We start from the raw sequence: 18,552 nt of genomic DNA on the forward strand, positions 1-18,552 counted from the left end.
GGAACTGGCTAGGTTAAACCAACTCGAAGGACACAAGCAATGAAATGTGTACTTCAGAATGAACATGAAGGCAAGTTTTGCATGTGTTCTACAGGGGATTTTTTAAGATATACAACGATGTGTCAGTATTGATTTCCTGCTTTTGACGAAGGAATGCCATTATGTTTATTTTTCAGAAATTCACACTGAAATATTTGGAAGCAAAGAGCTATGTTTGAAACTTATCTCAAACATCTTAGAAACACAAATCTGGACACAGGAAAGTGTTGGTAAAAAGCTCTGTCTTTGAGGAATCTACACCAAGGGATATGGAAACTATTAGTATTTTGCAACTTTTCATAATTTTGAAATGATTTTAAAAGAAAAGGGGTGTTAAAATTAGTGGTGGAGCTAAGAAGGAAGAAAAAGAGAAGGAAGATAGAAAGGAGGGCAAGAAAGAGTAGGAAGAAGTTGAGGAAGAGCAGGAGAAAATCAAGGAAGAGAAGGAGGGAGAAGTAGAGAATGAGAAAAAAGAAAGAACTAAAAGCATTGCTTGCTCTGTTCCCTCTAGACACACACACATACATACACACACATACACATACACACATACACACACACACACACACACACACACACACACACACACCTGCAGACATTCTTACAGTAAGATATCACTCTACAAACACACTGTCAGGGTTGCCTATGCATGTTGCCTTTGCATAATATGATGTACCTATAATCCCAGCACTCAGGAGGCTGAACAAGAGGATGGAGAGTTTGAGGCCAGCCTAGGCTACATAGCAAAAATCCTGTCTCAAAACAAAACAAAAACATATGACACTTTCTCTTGGAGCAATTTTCTTTGAGGAAACTTGGCAGCCAACCTAGTTGCTTTATAAAAGAAGAAAGAGAGATGTCACTGCTCTAAGCATTTCCAGGAAAGCATAAAATTTCATCTGGTAGCCAGATGCCTTTGGCTCACACCTGTAATCCTGGCTACTCAGAAGGCTGAGATCTGAGGATCACAGTTCAAAACCAGCATGGGCAGGAAAGTCCATGAGACTCTTATCTTTAATAAACCACCAGAAACTGGAAGTGGTGCTTTAGCTCAAATGGTAGAGCACCCACCTTGAGCTGAAGAGCTGAGAGACAGCTCCCAGGCCCAGAGATCAAGCCTCACCCCCCCCCAAAAAAAAATTCATCTAGTTCATGGCTCTCTTTCTCCTTGGCCATGTTTATTGCTCTACTACTTTAGACTGATCTGTGTCCACCAGCCACATTCCACCCCACCCCATCAGAGCTTTGCAACATTCCTGCTTGCACTGTCAATGCTCTTGAAAGGAGCACAGGTCTCTGGCCAGCACAAGGACTGGACACATTGGAGTCAGATATAGTTTGGGAGGAGAAGAAGGACCAAAAAGGCTCACAAGCCTGAACCACAGTGGCTGCGGCCACAGAGTGATGTTTCTTAGAAGGGAAAGGGAAAGAGAAGCATTCTCAGAACCAGCCTATCAAACACTGTCTGCAGTACTTTAGTCTCCTCAGATGGCCCAAGGAAAAAAAACAATTTTTTTTAAAGATTACCTAGTGCTTTCATTCTTCTTTTTTGTGCCAGTACTAAGGCTTGAACTCAGGGTATGGGCACTATTCCTTAGCTTTATCTTTTCTTTTCTCTTTTTCTTAAAATATGTTTTTATTATCTTTAAGTAGTTGTACCAAGGAGTTACCATTCAACCTAGCAGCTTATGAATAAAATGCATTTTGATCCATGGTCACCACTCTCAACATCCATCCTTCCAACCCACCCCTTCCCTCACTTTTCTTAATTTTGTACACTATTTCCCTTGCTTTTCACTCAAGGCCGGTGCTCTACTGCTTGAGCCATATCTCCACTTCCAGCTTTTGGCTGGTTCATTGGAGATAAGATTCTCATGGATTTTTCTTTCCTCTCCTCAGAACTCAACCTCTGGAGTAACTAAGGGTTACAGGCATGAGCTTTTGTCTTTTTAAAAGATGAACTCTGTCTCCCTTCCTCCCTCCTTTCCTCCCTCCCTCCACCCCCCTCTTTCTCTCTTCCACACATACACACACATCTCAGATGTCCACTGCTGTTAATTTTTTATGGCCTTTTCTCCAGAAAGATGATGTTTCTATCCCACTGTCAAATTCTACAGAGAATGTACTTATGTACTTGATTTTTCTGCTCCTAGACAGTTTTGAGAGTCACACTCATCAGGTCCACATTTGACCCGAGGCTTACAACTGCAAAATCCAAATAGATCATTTGCAGGGTTTCTTCAGGCTCTAAAACTCTGGACTTTTTCAGCAGTTCAGAAGAAAACTGCCTACCAACATCAGCAAAGCTGCCAGTTCTTCCCAGCCCCATTTAGAAATACTTTAGTCAAGGCTGAATCTCCAGTGCCCTCTGGTGGGCATATCTGACACCGCAGCCACATCACCTTGAAGAAATTAAGTTAAAATCACCCTTACATTATTTGATTGAGGGCTTCCTAAGGCCAACTACTGATCTACAGATGTCACACACGTTACCTTATTTTACCTAAACAAAATGCCTGTGTGGCAGGTGGCACTTCCATTACCACGTTAAAACCGCAGCCCTGAGGATACAGACTGTAAGCCCGGCTGTCCACAGTCATACAGATAAGAGGTCACGGAGAAATAAACTCAGGCTCCAGGACTCAGAGTTTCAGTGAAAATGGACACTATGCTGCCTCATGTAGTGAAAACACTGTCCTAAAATGTTAAAATGGCAACCACCTTAGAGATTACCTGGCAAGCATTTCTCCAGATGGAAATGCACAGTGATGACAAGATGAGTGTGTGGGAAGTGAGGGCTGGGCCTGTGATCAAAGAACTTTAAGGAAGACTGGATGGAAGAGATGGAAGACAATTTACTGTGATCTTTCGCTGTCTTCATTATGCTAATATGAACTGAGAAAGACAGAATATGCAACTAAGAAGGAGGCCACTGGCCTGTACCCATAACCATACTTTGAGTTCCTAGATAGTTTGAAAATCCACTTAGCTTAGTATGTAAATAAGAAAGCAAAATGTAATATATATATATATATATATATATATAGTATATATAAAACAGCTGAGTCAATCACAGGTAGTCAATGGGCCAGATTATGAACAAAACAAGGCAAATATGGACCTATAACCAATCTGGTTACACCTAGACATGATAGTACAGGCCAGACATGGTGGCTTATGTTCATAACTCCAGCTATTCAGGAGGAGGAGAAGGCCAGAAGGATTTTGTACGGACTATCCTGCACAAAAAGTTAGCAAGACTCATTCTTTTTGGTATGGCAGTAGGCATGTATGGCCAGCTTTGGCAGATTTATAGGTAGAAGGATTGTTTTCCAGGCTGTCTCTGGCAAAAATACAAGACTATAGCTCAAAAAAATAATTAAAGTAAAATAAGGGCTGAGGCTATAGCTCAAGTGCTAGAATGCCTTAAGCCCTGAATCCCAAACTTTCCATCAGAGAGAGAGAGAGGGGAGGGGGGAAGAAAGAAACAAAGAAAGAAAGAGAGAAAGAAAAAAGAAAGAGGAGAAAAGTCTATTATCAGAACTCCAGCTCCATTTATGGGAAATGATCTCTGTTCCTCAATAACCAGATCTCCATTTTAGACACAAAAATCCCTAATGAAAACAATTGCTCATGTTTCCATATTCAATGGCTATGTCCTATAATATCATTCTATTTCTTCTGGTTAATTCTCAGCACATCAAGCACGCTGATTTCTGAGTGTACTTATTCACAGAATGATGTGTACTGTCCGTGTGACATCACTGTAAAATACACATCACAACATTGTTGCATCAAGCTATATGAAAGATTTTTATATAGAAAGCTACAGGCTTAACCAGATCAATTATGGTGCATGTAAATATGCCAGCACTGGGGGGGCGGGGGGCAGCGTGTAAATCATTCCCATGGGTCTCCTCTTTCCTCTTTCATTCTCTACCTCCACAACACTGAAACCTCTGCAACCCATTCTCCCAATGATAAAGCAAGTTGAATTCAACCTCAGAAGACTTTAGCAAAAATATGCGTGAAATAAATAGAAAAGAACATCTATGTATGAAGTGGTAGAATTTTGAGGGGGGAGTATGCAGATACCAGGGCTTGAACTCGGGGCCCTGTCCCTTAGCTTTTTCACTCAGGGTTGGTGCTTTATCACTTGAACCACAGCTCCATTTCCAGCTTTTTTTTTGGTTTAGAATTGGAGATAAGCCTGCTCGGGCTGGTTTCAAACTAGGATCCTCAGTTTTCATCCTCCCAAGTAGCTAGGAGGACAGCCATGAGTCATCTGTGCTCTGCAAAGCGGTCTGAAAAAATTTAAAGTTGATATATAAAATAAATTACTATTACTTCTATTTGAAACTGCACTAGATAAATAATAATACATAGTTACTGATGAAGATGGGGTATTCATTTTCAAATGTTATCAAAAACTGGCTGAGGGTCCCTTCACTGCATGTGAATGGAAGTTGTATGTAGGCAAGGAGTAACTCCGCATCACCACTCTGAGCTTTTGAGTGCCATTATAGGCTGGGCTTACAAAGACCGATGTTTATAGTTCCAGGCCCGGAGAATTAGCAGCAGATGGCTCTAGGCTTAAAAGACCAGAGGTTCACAGCTCTACAGGTCAAGGCAAGCATACTGCTCTGGGCTTTGAACATCTGTGGTTCCTCATCCAGAAAACCTGTGTTATATCTCCACGCTTCCTGTGTCATGACCCTTAGCCCCTGACCCTTCCCAGCTCTCCGAAATCTTCCAGAGGCTGGCACTTACAGCAACCCCCTTCAGCTCTTCACAGCCTCTCAGCTTTTCAGTCATAGCTCTCCAGAGTTTCTGCTCCAGCCATGCTGTGGATCTCCTCAGCAGAACTCTTTAGCTGCTTTCTCTCGAGTTCTGCTAAGGAGGGTCTGGGGCTAAGAGCACCTGGAACTCTACTGATGTTTATGCTACAAGCTCAGCCAGTCTCCCCAGGATAAAGACCACAAGGCAGGCAGGTAAAAAAATCATTTAGGAAAACTCTGTATTGGGGCTTTATGTTGGTGAACTCTACAAATGAGAATCACATCTTCCCTGGGTTTCTTACAGAACCATAGTTAATACAAGTCACTATCCTATTGGTTAACTTGTAATAAGGATTCCTTACTACCAACAGATCTTTTTCTGTTGGGTATTAGCAGAGAAGTTGTTCTCCAGGGACTTCATAAATGTGGGATGGTCAGGAGCCCGTGGCTCGCACCCATAATCCTAGCTATTCAGGGGTCTGAGATCTGAGGATTGTAGTTCAAAGCCAGCCCAGGCAGGAAAGTCCATGAGACTCTCATCTCCAATTAACCACCAGAAAACCGGAAGTGGTGCTGTGGCTCAAGTGGTAGAGCACTAGCCTTAAGCTGAAGAGCTCAGGGACAGCGCCCAGACCCAGAGTTCAAGCCCCATGACCAACAAGGAAAAAAAAAGTGTGGTATGCCCCTATATTCCCCTCCTGGGGACATACAATGCGCAGGCCACTGGGGAAAGAGTTCACACCTGGGTTCACATCCGGGTGGTTCACAGTCAAGCCCTTCCCAAAGGCAGCTTTGTGGGTCTAGCAAGAGTTCTTACTCAATAAATGACCTACTAAATGGCTTTGTTACTTTTGTGCATGTTTGTGTGCCAATACTGGAACTTCAGCTCAGGGTCTAGGCATTGTCCCCTTTTGCCTTTTTGCTCAAAGTTAGTGCTCTATTACATAAGCCACAATGCTACTTCCGGCTTTTTGGCAGTTCACTAGAGATAAGAGTCTCTTAGGCTTTCATGCCCAGGGGCTGGATTTGAACCATGATCCTCAGATAGTAACTTCCTGAGTACCTCAGATTACAGATGGGAGCCATGGAGGCTTACATACTTCATTAGCTCTTCTTCCTCCTCCTCTTCCTCTTCCTTCTCTGCCTCCTCCTCCTTCTCCTCCTCTTTCTCCTTCCTCTTGTTCCTCCTCTTCACCTTTTAAAACTTTTTTTTAAATTATCCTTCAGTAGTTGTACAATGGATGTTCAATTCGTTACATCCATTTGTGACTATCATGCATCTTCACCTACATTACCCTTTTGCTCATAGCCTCCTATCTCTCCCAATCCCACCTATTCCCTGAATAAAATGTTGGACCAGCACAAAGGAACAGCAGTAGTGATAGAAGACGAGCTTTCCTAATGAACAATTCGAAACTTTTCTGCCCATACCTCGGCTGGCAATAAGGAAGCTCTGGGGGAGGCTGGCTGGTTTGCTGGTGCAGAACTCTGAACAGCAGGGTTGATGATCTAAGGAGTCCATTCCGCCCCCTGCACCAGGCTTCCTGTTCTCCCTGAAGGCTTCATGTCCACAGGGGGTTGGTACTTCAGTTCCTGCCCCCAGGCCTAAGCCTGTGTGGCTGTGTAAAGTCAACCACCCATACTCCACAAGGGGCTCCGTCTTGAGGTTTCTCAAGGTCTTTGTTAAAGGAAAATGGCTAGAGGGCTGCACTGCTTTGTTTGTGAGCATTACTCAGCTGCATACTTTCTTAAAATTTAAAGACCTCTGCCTTTAAGTAGGTAAATCCTCAACTGGTTTGAAAAGGGAAATCCCTTTTTAAATGTATTTTTTTTTCACTTCACCAGGAATTAAACAAGTTCTTTTTCTGAGTGGCACAAAGACACAAAGACACAATCAGATCGTGGTAGAAACACGCCTAGGGGCACACAATGAGGAAGCAGCAAGATCCAGATTCATTTTGAAGTCCCTGCAAGTAATTCTCACCAGGCCAACATGCCAGGCTGTCTTTGAAACAGGATTTGGCTCACTTCCCACCACATCTGCTCTCAGATGGTGTAAGACTCTGCATGAATGACACCTCGCGGACGGAGAGGAGTGTAGAGGCAGGAAATTCATCATGGAAGATCTCAGCACGCTGGGACTAGATGCTTCATGGCAGGCCATGCTCTAGGGAAAACACTAATATTCCTCTCCCTTCCAGCAGCCCAGGGAGAGAAGAGTCCAGTGGAAAGACCACCCATAGAACAAATCCCTTTAAAGAGCCATAAAGGTGAGGATTAGTCCCTTCCCTGCAGGGCGTTGATGAGGGGCACTTCTGTGTCTTCACAGGCCACTTACTGGGAAGGAGCCTTCATTACCAGGCTGGGCAGGAAGCAGCATCTGGAAACACTGTAGAGCGGTTATTTAAATGATCTCATCTCCCCAATACATCCCCCCCAATACACCAGAAGCATCACTTTCTGACAACCACCATGCATTTTTTCCTAAATATCAATTATGTCATTCACATAGACACATCTCTTTCTCTCTCTTTCTGTCTCTGTCTGTCTGTCTGTCTGTCTGTCTGTCTGTCTGTCTCTCTCTCTCTCTCTCACACACACACACACAGAAGCATTACACTGATCCTGAGTCCAGAGTCTTCAGGCAATGCTTGAGCCGCACCAGGTCCATCAACTCAGCACAGGAGAACATTTAGAAAACACCCTGGCCCCAGAGCAGGCATTGCTCAGGTTATCATCTCCAAGTCTGCTTCCAAGGGTGGACAGAGTTTGTGCTGCACCTCACAGTACCCGTGGGAAGCCCAGAAGACATTTCTCTTCTCTAAATCTGTTTCCTTATTGGGAAATGGATCTTGTAGCAGCTTGGGGAGCCAGTCTCCATTTCATTCTAGGTATCATCATCCTTCAGTACCACGTGTCTAGACTAAGCCTACTCTGAGCATGTCCAGAAGCACAGGCAGGCAAGGAAGTGCCTTAGTTGTACCCTAGTCCTTTCCCATTCCTTCCTCTCATGTGTGTGTGTGTGTGTGTGTGAGAGAGAGAGAGACAGACAGACAGACAGACAGAAAGACACAGAAAGAGACTGAGAGAGAAACAGACAAGAACCCTTGATTCCTATGAGGTTAGAGGGTAGCTGAGCTATGGCAAAGAATGAAACTGTTTCAATCTCAGTATTATTTGTCCTATGTGCCTCAATTTGTACCTAAAAGAGGCCTGGCTTGAATACTAAATGTGACCACAGCACAGACAGAGGTGTCACTGTGAGAAAACAATGATGGATGAATAGAAAGACACCAGACTGATAAATGACACTCGCTTCTTCCAATGTGCTCCATGTTACCTCACTGAATCTCTCTGTCTGTGTCTCTCCTTCCCTCTCTATCCCTGTCTCAAGTAGAAGAAAGTATATAGGTGGCAGAAGGGGAAAAAATAGGCTTTCATTTTCCAGGAAAGCAATATAAGAAGTGTCATGAAAAAGAAATTCACCAAGCTCCAATTTCATGATTCACAGAAGCTTATTGACTAATGTTTATGGTTTTAGTATGACAACTAGGGTCACACTGTTAGGAGTATTTTCTTGTTAGGCCCACACCTGTAATCTCAGCATACAAAGCTGAAGTAGGAGAATCACCAGGTCAAGCACAGGATGGCTACTTAGTGAGGCCCTGTCTAAGAAAAAGAAAGAAAAAGAGCATTTTATTCTAGCTTATTTAAGTCTTCAAATTCCTTATGTCCTGTTCTTTATATCTGTGAGACAAGATCCTAAAGGCTGGGATTAGGTTCTCTTCTTCATTTAGCATGGACTAGTGTGGACTATGGCATTGGCTGTGTGTGTGTGTGTGTGTGTGTGTGTGTGTGTGTGTGTGTGTGTGTGTGTGTGTGTGTGTGTGTGTGTCCGAAACACTGCCCTCTAGAGGCAACAATCTTATATTACACTTGAACCGAACCTCCCAGCATACTAAGGTAAGTTAGCTCTTCTTCAAACAAAAGCAATTGCAGAAATAACCTGTATTAGTTCTGCAACCATGCAGTTAACAATATATGTATGACCAACACAGTCATAAAATCACCTATAATAGAAGTCTGACTCTTGAAGGAAAAGACTAAGCCAACACATTTTTCAGTTATGTTTTGTTCATTAAAAACAGCTATCAGTTTTATATACAAGCTGTAAAGCCAGAGAAACTGAATAATTCATTTTGTCAGTTACAATTCTTTTTTTAAAAAAAGAAACAAGTTCTAAGAGTGTGCAAATGCAACTATCCCAATACAATTTAAGAATTATCAAACAAATTGTATAAAAAAGAAAAATAACTAGCAGCAAAAAGTTCAACATTTGTAAACAAAATCCCTTAATAACAATCTGCATTCTTTTAAAATATTAAATATATACAACAAATAGAAGTTTGGGCATATTTTTCTTAACATACAAGGCTTAATACCTAAAATAATTATATTACTAGTAGACACAAATGGTTCCTTGCCTAACGTGTGTTCACAGTCTTTTCTACAACACTTAGGGACATCATGTTGCTGCAGAGGACAAACTTTCCAGAAGTTTTCTCCGAGTTGTGATCCTGGTACACCGAGGACAATCAGAAGACCGGAAGCACTGCTTATGAAAACAAGCTCTGCAGGCTGCAAGCAAGCAAGACCAGTCATCAGCAGAGGGGCCATCTTTGTTTTCTCACGCACAAATGAATGCTCACTCCCACCCTTGGAGATAGAGAATCTCATCTCAGAACCCAAGTCTTATAACAAGCAATCAGCTAGCTTAACACTTCATTATTAAATTACCGGCAACTCATGGTGTCATGATGCTCAGACTGATGTAGCAGACAACATGAAGCCTACAGATCTGTCCCAGCACCAAAGCTCCTGGAAATGGCCCTAAATAAAGAGCTGTCGCATCCAAGGTCATGTTCCCTTCCTGAAACCTGACTTCATCCAGTGACTAATCACCGTAGAGTTTGAAGAACTGGCTGGGCACTGATAAAAGGCCATCCCAGACTCAGAGGCTCCATGAGATAGGTTGCGGTGTCACTGGTACCATACCCCAGTTGAACTTCTCCCCCCACCCAATCTGGAGACCCTGGGTTCATTTTCCAATACTACCAGAGAGAGAGAGAGAGAGAGAGAACAAGAAATAGAGAGCACACAATTCACAATTCCCCCTAGCACAACTTTTTTTTTTGTTTTTTGCTTGTTGGTTGTGAGGTTTGAACTCAGAGCCTCCGTGCTGTCCCTGGGTTTTATTACTCAAGGCTAGCACTCAACCACTTTGAGCCATAGCACCACTTCCAGTTTTCTGGTGGTGAACTGGAGATAAGAGTCTCATGGACTTTCCTTCTGGCTTTGAATCACAATACCCAGATCTCAGAGTAGCTAGGATTATAGGCAGGAGCCACAAGTGCCCACCCACAATCATTTTTTGTAAAGAGCCAAAGTCAATATTTTAAGCCTTTTGGTCCCTGTATGAACTCTGTCAGCTGCAGCACAAAAGCAGCCAGATCCAACACCTTCGTGTTGGCTGTGATGGTGATCCAATCACAAAACAGAAGCAGGCACCTCCCCTCCCCACATCAGCCATTACCCCTGTCCCAGCCACATCAAAACTGTCTAGGAATACACCAGCACTAAGTACTTTAATTGTCTGGGGCTTAAGTTATTAAACAAATATTTACTTTAAGCTAATTTTAGGATGAAGCTATTAAATTTAAATTAACTTTGTAATTAAAGGAAGCTTTATTAGGCTTATGTCATTAAAATACCTGAGCATCTTCTACAGGTTGTGGTCTGAAATGGGAAAATGACAGTCGCACTCTGGCAAAATTCACAGATGAAGCCCTTTCCCTGGCACAGCTACAAAAGAAGGCATGTGAAGGTTACTGAGCAGCAATGCACATCTTCATGGAGAAACCAGAACTTTATAAGTAATCTTTCTTTCTTCCTTCTATCTTTCCTTCCATCCTTCCTTTCTTGTACCTTATGCTTGCTAGGTAAGTACTCGACCACTTGAGCTTTTGAAAGCCCCAGTCCTTTTGCATTTTTAGTTTGTTTTTAAGATACAGCCTCTAGTTAATGGTTCCAGGATTGGCTAATCCTACCTTCAGTTCTTTTTTTTTTTTAACCTCCACCTTTTCTAAATAGCTGTATTCTTAAATGATGGAATGTCAAGCTGAGGGTGATGATATATGCTCGTAATCCCAGGTATTTAGAAGCTGAAGCAGAAGGATTCTATATTGGAGACTACTGGGGCAACACAGCAAGATAAAATTTCAAAAAATTAAAATAAAACTACTTCATTAATTAAATGATGGAATGTCACTTCTGATGGCTGTATGACCTTCCATGGTTTACTTCAAGGGAGAATAGCCTGAAAGAAGGGACAGCCTAAAAAGACTAAAAAGGCAGGGTGCTTCAGTTGGTAACCCAGCCCTGCCAGTTCCTAGCAGGATGATCTGAATCTGCTAATCACAACTATGAGCCTCAGTTTTCTCACCTGCAAAGTGTTGGCTTTCTGCCAGGACCTGCTCCAGGTGTTTGCACTTGACTCTACTCAGCTGTCAGGGTTTCTTGTTGGGTGCATGCCAGTTCAAGGGCTTGCGCTCAGGGCCTGAGACACTGTCTCTTAGCTTTTTCACTCAAGACTGGCAGTCTACCACTTGAGCCACAGCTCCATTTCCACTTTGTTGCTGATTAATTGGAGAGAAGGATCTCAGGGATTTTTCTGAACCTGGATCCTCAGACCTCAGCTCTTTGAGTAGCTACAATGAAGCATGAGTCTCTGGTCCCTGGCTCCACCGGGGTTTCTGAGAGAGGTGAACGGGATCAGGTCCTAGCAGAAGGCCACGCCTACTCTAGGAGAGCCCTCACCTCACAGCCTGCCACATGCGTGAGAGAAGCTTTCAGAAGGTCCTTGAGCAAAGGCGCCAGCAATCCTTTCTTGGTCCTGAGCAGGTCGTCCATGGAGAACAGGTGGAGTTCATCAGTTAAGTGTGCAGGCAACTGTTCAAAGGCCTTCAACACACTGCCAGAAAGGAAGCAGAGAGTTCAGAAAGCCACCCACACATCACACGCAGGACAGGGAAGGGCTCTCCTGGAGGTTCTGCCACTAACATTAATGATGTGAAGTCCACTTTTAAAAGCCTAACCCTGAGAATAACATTGGACCGTGTTCTCCACTTAACATATGGCAAGTTTGTTTGGGAACCAAGAAAAAGTTAAAATTCCATGCAAGCTCACCTTCAAAATCACTACCTAGTCTCATGCCTCAGACTCATAAGTGCTAGAGTTAGAGGCAAGTGCAAGCCTTATTTTAATGTTTATTAAATGTGTGTGTTTTTTTTATGCCAGTACTGGAGCTTGCATTCAAGACTTGGGTGCTATCCCTTAGTTTTTTTTTTTCACTCAAGGCTAGCACTCTACCACTTGAGCCATAACTCCACTTCCAGCCTTTTACTGGTTAATTGGAGATTAAAAAGTCTCACATACTTTCCTGCCTGGGCTGGCTCCGAACCATGATCCTCAAATCTCAAACTCCTGAGTAGCTAGTTTAACAGGAGTGGTCACCAGCACCTGACAATAGTCAACTTCTTAGAAAAGCAAAATAGAAAGGTCAATTTCAAGGGCCTATGGGAAGGAGGGAATGGGCAGTAAGTGTTGAATAGATACAGAGTTTCAGTTTTGCAAGATAGAGTTCCCAAGATGGATGGTGGAGACAGAAACATGACAATGGGAATGTACTTAATGTTACTGAAGCGTACACATAAAAGACTGAGATGGTCATGTTATTGTAAGGTCCACTCCTGGATGGCTAGCAGACTCCACCCTCCTCGCAGCAAAGTCTCCACGCAGTACCTGTGTTACCTAGGCAACTGGCACACCTGGAAGAGGTCACATCTGCATCTGCTGAGGTCACATCTGAATTTGATGTGGCCACACCTTTCTCCGCCCATACCCTACATAAGGCCTACCCCAGGCCCAGACTCTCTCTGCTCTTTTCTAGCTCTTTCCTCTCTCTTTCCCAGCTCTCTCTCTTTTCCAGGCCTTTCCCAGCTACATGGAGTGCCAACCTTGCCTGGTCCCAGCAGGTCTACTGAATAAACCTACTCCTTACCTGAATACGACGTGCATGGTGCTATTCTTACTCGGCTACCTCTTTTTAAAAAACCTAACAGTTATGTTCTGTGATTTATCACAATTTATTAGTATTATTGTTCATTTTTTAAAAGCACACAGGCTACAATTCCTTTTCATTCTTGTCCTATTTTGGCTTTTGTTGTTGTTTGTTTGTTTTTTGAGTTTTGGGATGGAACCCAGAGCCAAGGCTGATGCTCCATCATTAGCGATATTCCCTTCCCACCTCATTCTTTCGAACAAGTTAAATTCTCCCCCTGGAGATTTAGCAGGTTTAGTGAGTTGAAAGAAGAAATTTGCATCCTCAAAGAGAGCAGGGAGTTGGCCATTTCTGTGCAAAGAGGCAGACCGAGGAGGATCAAGATGACGGAGCTGGGAGGTTGAACAGATTGGAGGGGAAAGGTGACCACTGTACCTGTCAGCAAACCTGCAACTCTTCAACAGCTTCTTGACGTGAAACAGCTGCTCCTGGATGTCCTAACATGAGAAGACAAACAGGGAGGGGAAGGAAATGTGATAAAGAACATGGCAATGGGCAATTAAAGGCAGGAATTATCTCTCACCTTGCAATGCTACCCCTATATTAAAAAAATAAAATTAAGTCTGGTGCCGGTGGCTAATCCTAGCTACTGAGGGGGCTGACACCTGAGGACTGATGTTCAAAGCCAGCCTGGGCAGTAAAATCTATCAGACTCTTATTTCCAATTAACCACCAAAAGCCCAAAGTGGAGGTATGGCTCAAGTGGTAGAGTTTCAGCCTTGAGAAAAAGCCAAGGGACAGTATTCAGTCCCCGAGTTCCATCCTCAGTACTGGCACATACATACACACAGAAAACTTTTTTGTTGTTTTCAAAGCAAACAGCTTCTAGGGTGGGAGTTTGTAAGTTGACATCCGGGCTGGGCCCAGGGTTTGTGAATCCTTTGGGGGCCTTCTTCAAGAAAAAACAAAGTAGGCTGGGTACTGGTGGCTCACCCCTATAATTCTAGTTACTCAGGAGGCTGAGGTCTGAGGATGGCAGTTAGAACATCCATGAGACTCTTTTTATTTTTGTCATGGGGCTTGAACTCTGGGCCTGGGTGCTGTCCTTCAGCTCTTCAGCTCAAGGCTAGCACTCTACCACTTCCAGTTTTCTGAGTGGTTTACTGGAGATAAGAGTTTCACAGCTTTTCCTGCCCAGGCTGGCTTTGAACTGTGATCCTCAGATCTCAGCCTCCTGAGTAGCTAGGATTACAGGCATGAACCACCAGCCCAGAGTATGAGACTCTTATCTCCAATTAACTACCAAAAGAGCCAGGAGTGAAGATGTGACTCAAGTGGTAAGAGTGCCAGCCTTGAACCAAAAAGCTCAGGGACAGCACAAAGCCCTTAGTTCCAGCTGGAACATATATAAATTTAAAACTCAGTTTGGGATCCTCGGAGGAGTTCATTCAAGTGAAGTGTCCCCTGTCCCCCCTTCCCCCCATCCCTAGATAAAGCTTTAGTCACATAGTGGTTCATCTGCGCCCAGCCTGTCTGCAAACATCTCAAAACTAGAATAACAAGAGTATGACATGCATGTCCCACCACCAGACACTCTGCTCCCTGGACCCCCTGCGTGCTCTGCGGAGGTACCTGCCCACCTTCACCCTGTCCAGTTCCTTGGCTTTCGCATACAGACTGTGGCTGGTGCTCATCAAGTTAAAAATGGGCTGGTGCCATATGCTATCGAGCAGGCGTTTGGAGAAATCGCTGACGTAGTACTTCCTGAAGTCCCACATGGTCAGGATGCGCGCTGGGATGCAGGACTCAGCGGAGGAGTGGCAGCATGCACAGAAGTACTTGCCCAGGTACTCACAGTACCGGAGCCGCTTAACAAATTCTGCCAGGCACAGAGGGAAGAAGGTCAGCGCCCCACGCGCACCTGAGGCTGGTTCTCCTCCACCTCTGATCCCTGGGAAAGCTCAGACTCAAGACGATTATGTACAGGACCTCACCACAGCTGGAAAGGCTTTCGAAGGAACTTGGGGACTTAAATGGTCACCATTCGTGAACGTTGCTATGGTGGAAGAGATGTCAAAAAACAAAGATCTTCCTAAATACCACTGGGTTGAGAAGATGGACATGGAAAACTGCAGGGGACCATAAAGAACTTTCCACTTAGGATCTAGAAATCTGGTGGGGAGTATAGATCTCCCCTCTGAGTAGCTGGAACACCCAGGCAGGGCAGACTGTCTACAGCCCAACTGTGCTAAAGCCACTGAAACTCACCTCAGAACTGGACTTAGTGACACCACACATAGGTAGGGTGCTTTGTGGATTTGTAAGCAGGACACATATAATGTTAGGAAGTAGCATCCAAAAGAATTGCTTGATAATTAAGGGGGGAAGGGGGGTAACTGAGCAAAGGGTAGGAACAGGAAATAAATGGAAAGCAGCAAAACAAGTGCGGTATGATAATCACTCGGGCTCCCTGCGGTCAAGGAAATGCACAATCCCTGAGATTCTCTGCTCTGTCACAGACTGACACAAATTCAGAGGCTCCTGCACAGGCAAAGTGTAGTGAAGAGGTGCTAAGGGAACATCTAGGGTACACTTCAGTCTTTCATGTGCAGTAGTTCTTTCTGGAATATACTTCTTCCAGATAGAATGGAAGGTCCTCAAGACAGCACATATATACAATCACCATTTGGATGATCATGTAGCGGCAACTTTCATGATCATCAAAGTACAAGTATAGATTGGGCGTGGTGCCTCACACCTGTAATCCAAGCTACCCAGAGGAGGCTGCAATCTGAGGATTGCAGTTTGAAGCCAGCCCAAAGCCTACAATATTAAAGAGGAGAGAGCCTGTTGTAAGTGATGATGGTGCTTACTTTGTAAAGTGGATGACATGGATAAATTGGGGAGAGAGGAACTCCTAGAACTGGGCTGTAGTGGAGCTCTCTCTGAGGACAGAATATTCCAGAGCTGTGCTGTATGACACAGCTCCCTGGGGTGACTGATATGCAGCTACCAAGGATAGAGTGGTTTGCCCACAGATGCAGCCTTGCTAGACTAACTGGGAAATGAGTGACTGAAAGAAAACCAGTCATAACCAGTCCATGGTTACAAGCATTACCATCCAAGCAGATAAAGAAAGCACAGGTTTCTGCTTTTGGATTGTAATCTGACATAGAACTCCTCACAGGACAAGGAAGTCTAGGTCTTGCAAGGGAAGTTTGAATGTCTCACTGGAGAAGCCTGATTTTCTAGGCTTCTTCATCTCAGAAATAAGCCCTCAGGCCAAATCCTCAAACTCTCAGAGAATCCCTGACAAGTCACTCACATAGCAAATATCTTTTGAAGACTGAGTATGGGTCAGTTAGATACTTCTTCTTTGCTAGGGACAAAGCAATGAAACTTGAAAATGTATCTACTCCTGTGGGACTATTATCTAGCAGTGAAGGCAGATAAAGATAAATCAAGGCTGGGTGCTGGTGGCTCACACCTGTAATACTAACTACTCAGGAGCCACTCAGAAGGCTGAGATCTGAGGACTGAGATTCAGAGCCAGTCTGTGAGACTCTTCTCTCCAATTAACCACCAGAAAACTGGAAGTGGCACTGTGGCTCAAGTGGTAGAGTGCTTGCCTTGAGCTAAAGAGCTCAGGGACAACGCCCAGGCCAAGAGTTCAAGACCCATGACAGACTAGAAAAAAAAAGATAAATCAATAAAATATAAGAGTTTTCTTGGAAGAACATGATAATCTCAACACTTTGGAGGCTGAGGCAGGCAGGTCATGAATTAGGGGACAGCCTGGACTACCTAGCAGGAAGGAAGGAAGGAAAGAAAGAAAGAAGGAAGGAAGGAAGGAAGGAAGGAAGGAAGGAAGGAAGGAAGGAAGGGAGGGAGGGAGGGAGGGAGGGAAGGAGGGAGAAGAACTTCATGGAAATAAAGCTTTCAGAATGGCATCTCCCTCAGAAGCAATGAGCTGCCCAACATTGATATTCTTTGCTCAGTCATGGTGCCACAAGCCAGCACAAGCCAGCAACCAGGATCCATACTTACTAGGCTCCACAGGTGTTCCACAGCCTGCACAGACAAAGTTCTGCGCCACAATCACCAGCTCCCTCCTGAGGACAGAAAACAGTAATCATTACATTGCAGAAGTAACCAATGGACCATTTGTCACTGACTGGAAAACTGAGTGACATGACAGTGTGTTTCATGACTTGAAGCCTTCATTTAATCTTTTTTGTGTTCCAGTACTGGGGCTTGAACTCAGGGCCTGAGAACTGTCCCTTAGTTTGTTCACGTGTGGTACTCTACCACTTGAACCACAGCTCCATTTCTGTCTTTTTGGTGGTTAATTTGATCTAAGAATCTCACAGACTTTCCTGCTGGGCTGGCTTTGAACTGTGATCCTCAGACCTCAGCCTCTGAGTAGCTAGGATAACAGGCAGGGGCTGAAAGTACCTGGCACATTTTATCATTTTTAATTTGGAAATTTTATATTTTTTTCAATATGGTTTTCTAATTGAAATCTGTAGGTCCTTCCCCCCTCAATTGTTTGTTTGTTTGTTTGAAGACAGTCTTAGTTTATAGCCCAGGCTGGTCAGTAATTTATAATTCTCTTGCCTCAGCCTCTCCTGAGCTGAGATTACAGGCATGTACTACCATACCCAGCTTCTATCAAGCACTACCATACAGTGAGATAGTTCAGATTCTTCTGAAAAAGCACACTGAAAACACAAATAACTTCTCCCCAAAGGGAGCTCTGAGGGGCTTGTGACTGTCCCTGCCCAGGAGCCAGGAACATTCCCAAATAGGATTAGAAACACACTGTATTAGAATCCAGTTCAAGAGACCAGACACTAAAAGATGAAGCACATGGAAAGTTCTAAGTAGATCCAAAAAGTTTTAAGTAAACAGAAGCTAATGTAAAACGAAGTTCTCAACCATTTCTGCCAAGGAGAAAACACCTGTGGAAGTGTTTTTCTACTTTACTCTTATGACATGATTTCACCTGTGACCCAGAAATATAGACAAAGAGGTAGAGCTTGATTGTAGTTCAAGGTCAGCAAAAATGGCCAAGATAAGAAAAAGACCATGCTTAGAGAGTGAATCTTCCCCAAGCAACCCCAGAGACCTCAGAATCCTCCCAAAAGAAAATATGGAAGAAGATATGGTCTCAACATACATCTATCTGTATCTTATATCTCATATATATATATATATATATATATATATACACACACACACACATATATATCCCATATATAACATTTGTTTAAGATATATGGTATATATAACATATCCTGTGCATTTTACATGTGTTATATATAAAACATACGTTTATTTGCTTTTCACATCATTTTGGTTGTTTGATAAGCTTTCTGATTTTGTTGCTTCTCAGTATTAAACATATTTTTATTTATACTTCTATTTCTTAACCATCATGTCTCTCTCAAGATTTAATTTTTCTTTTTAAAAATAACTTATTTTTGGTTTTGGCCAGGTGCCAGTGGCTCACACCTATAATACAATTATCCATGAGGCTGAAATCTGAGGCTTCACTACTGGCGCACGCACACACACACACACACACACAAATTTTCAGTTGTCACGTGATATGCA

General features: G+C 43.5%; 1 protein-coding gene across 7 annotated transcripts in view; it reads right to left on the reverse strand.

Annotated features, from left to right (window-relative positions):
- Positions 1–9,251: 9,251 nt before the first annotated feature.
- Positions 9,252–18,552, reverse strand: part of Kiaa0226l (KIAA0226-like ortholog) — a 32,997-nt gene continuing 23,696 nt past the window's right edge. For 6 of the 7 annotated variants that reach the window (XM_013011089.1, XM_013011107.1, XM_013011098.1 and 3 more), the window contains 6 exons: positions 16,984–17,048; positions 14,577–14,815; positions 13,372–13,433; positions 11,694–11,847; positions 10,589–10,679; positions 9,252–9,455 (listed from right to left, as the gene is read on the reverse strand). In XM_013011089.1, coding sequence (XP_012866543.1) covers positions 9,343–9,455; positions 10,589–10,679; positions 11,694–11,847; positions 13,372–13,433; positions 14,577–14,815; positions 16,984–17,048 — 724 coding nt within the window. In that variant the 3' untranslated portion in view covers positions 9,252–9,342. Of the gene's footprint in view, positions 9,456–10,588; positions 10,680–11,693; positions 11,848–13,371; positions 13,434–14,568; positions 14,816–16,983; positions 17,049–18,552 lie in introns of those variants that run through there. The other variant, XM_013011140.1, reaches the window with a different exon arrangement.

This window comes from Dipodomys ordii, unplaced genomic scaffold (genome assembly GCF_000151885.1).
Source record: "Dipodomys ordii isolate 6190 unplaced genomic scaffold, Dord_2.0 Scaffold1, whole genome shotgun sequence".
NCBI lineage: Eukaryota > Metazoa > Chordata > Mammalia > Rodentia > Heteromyidae > Dipodomys > Dipodomys ordii.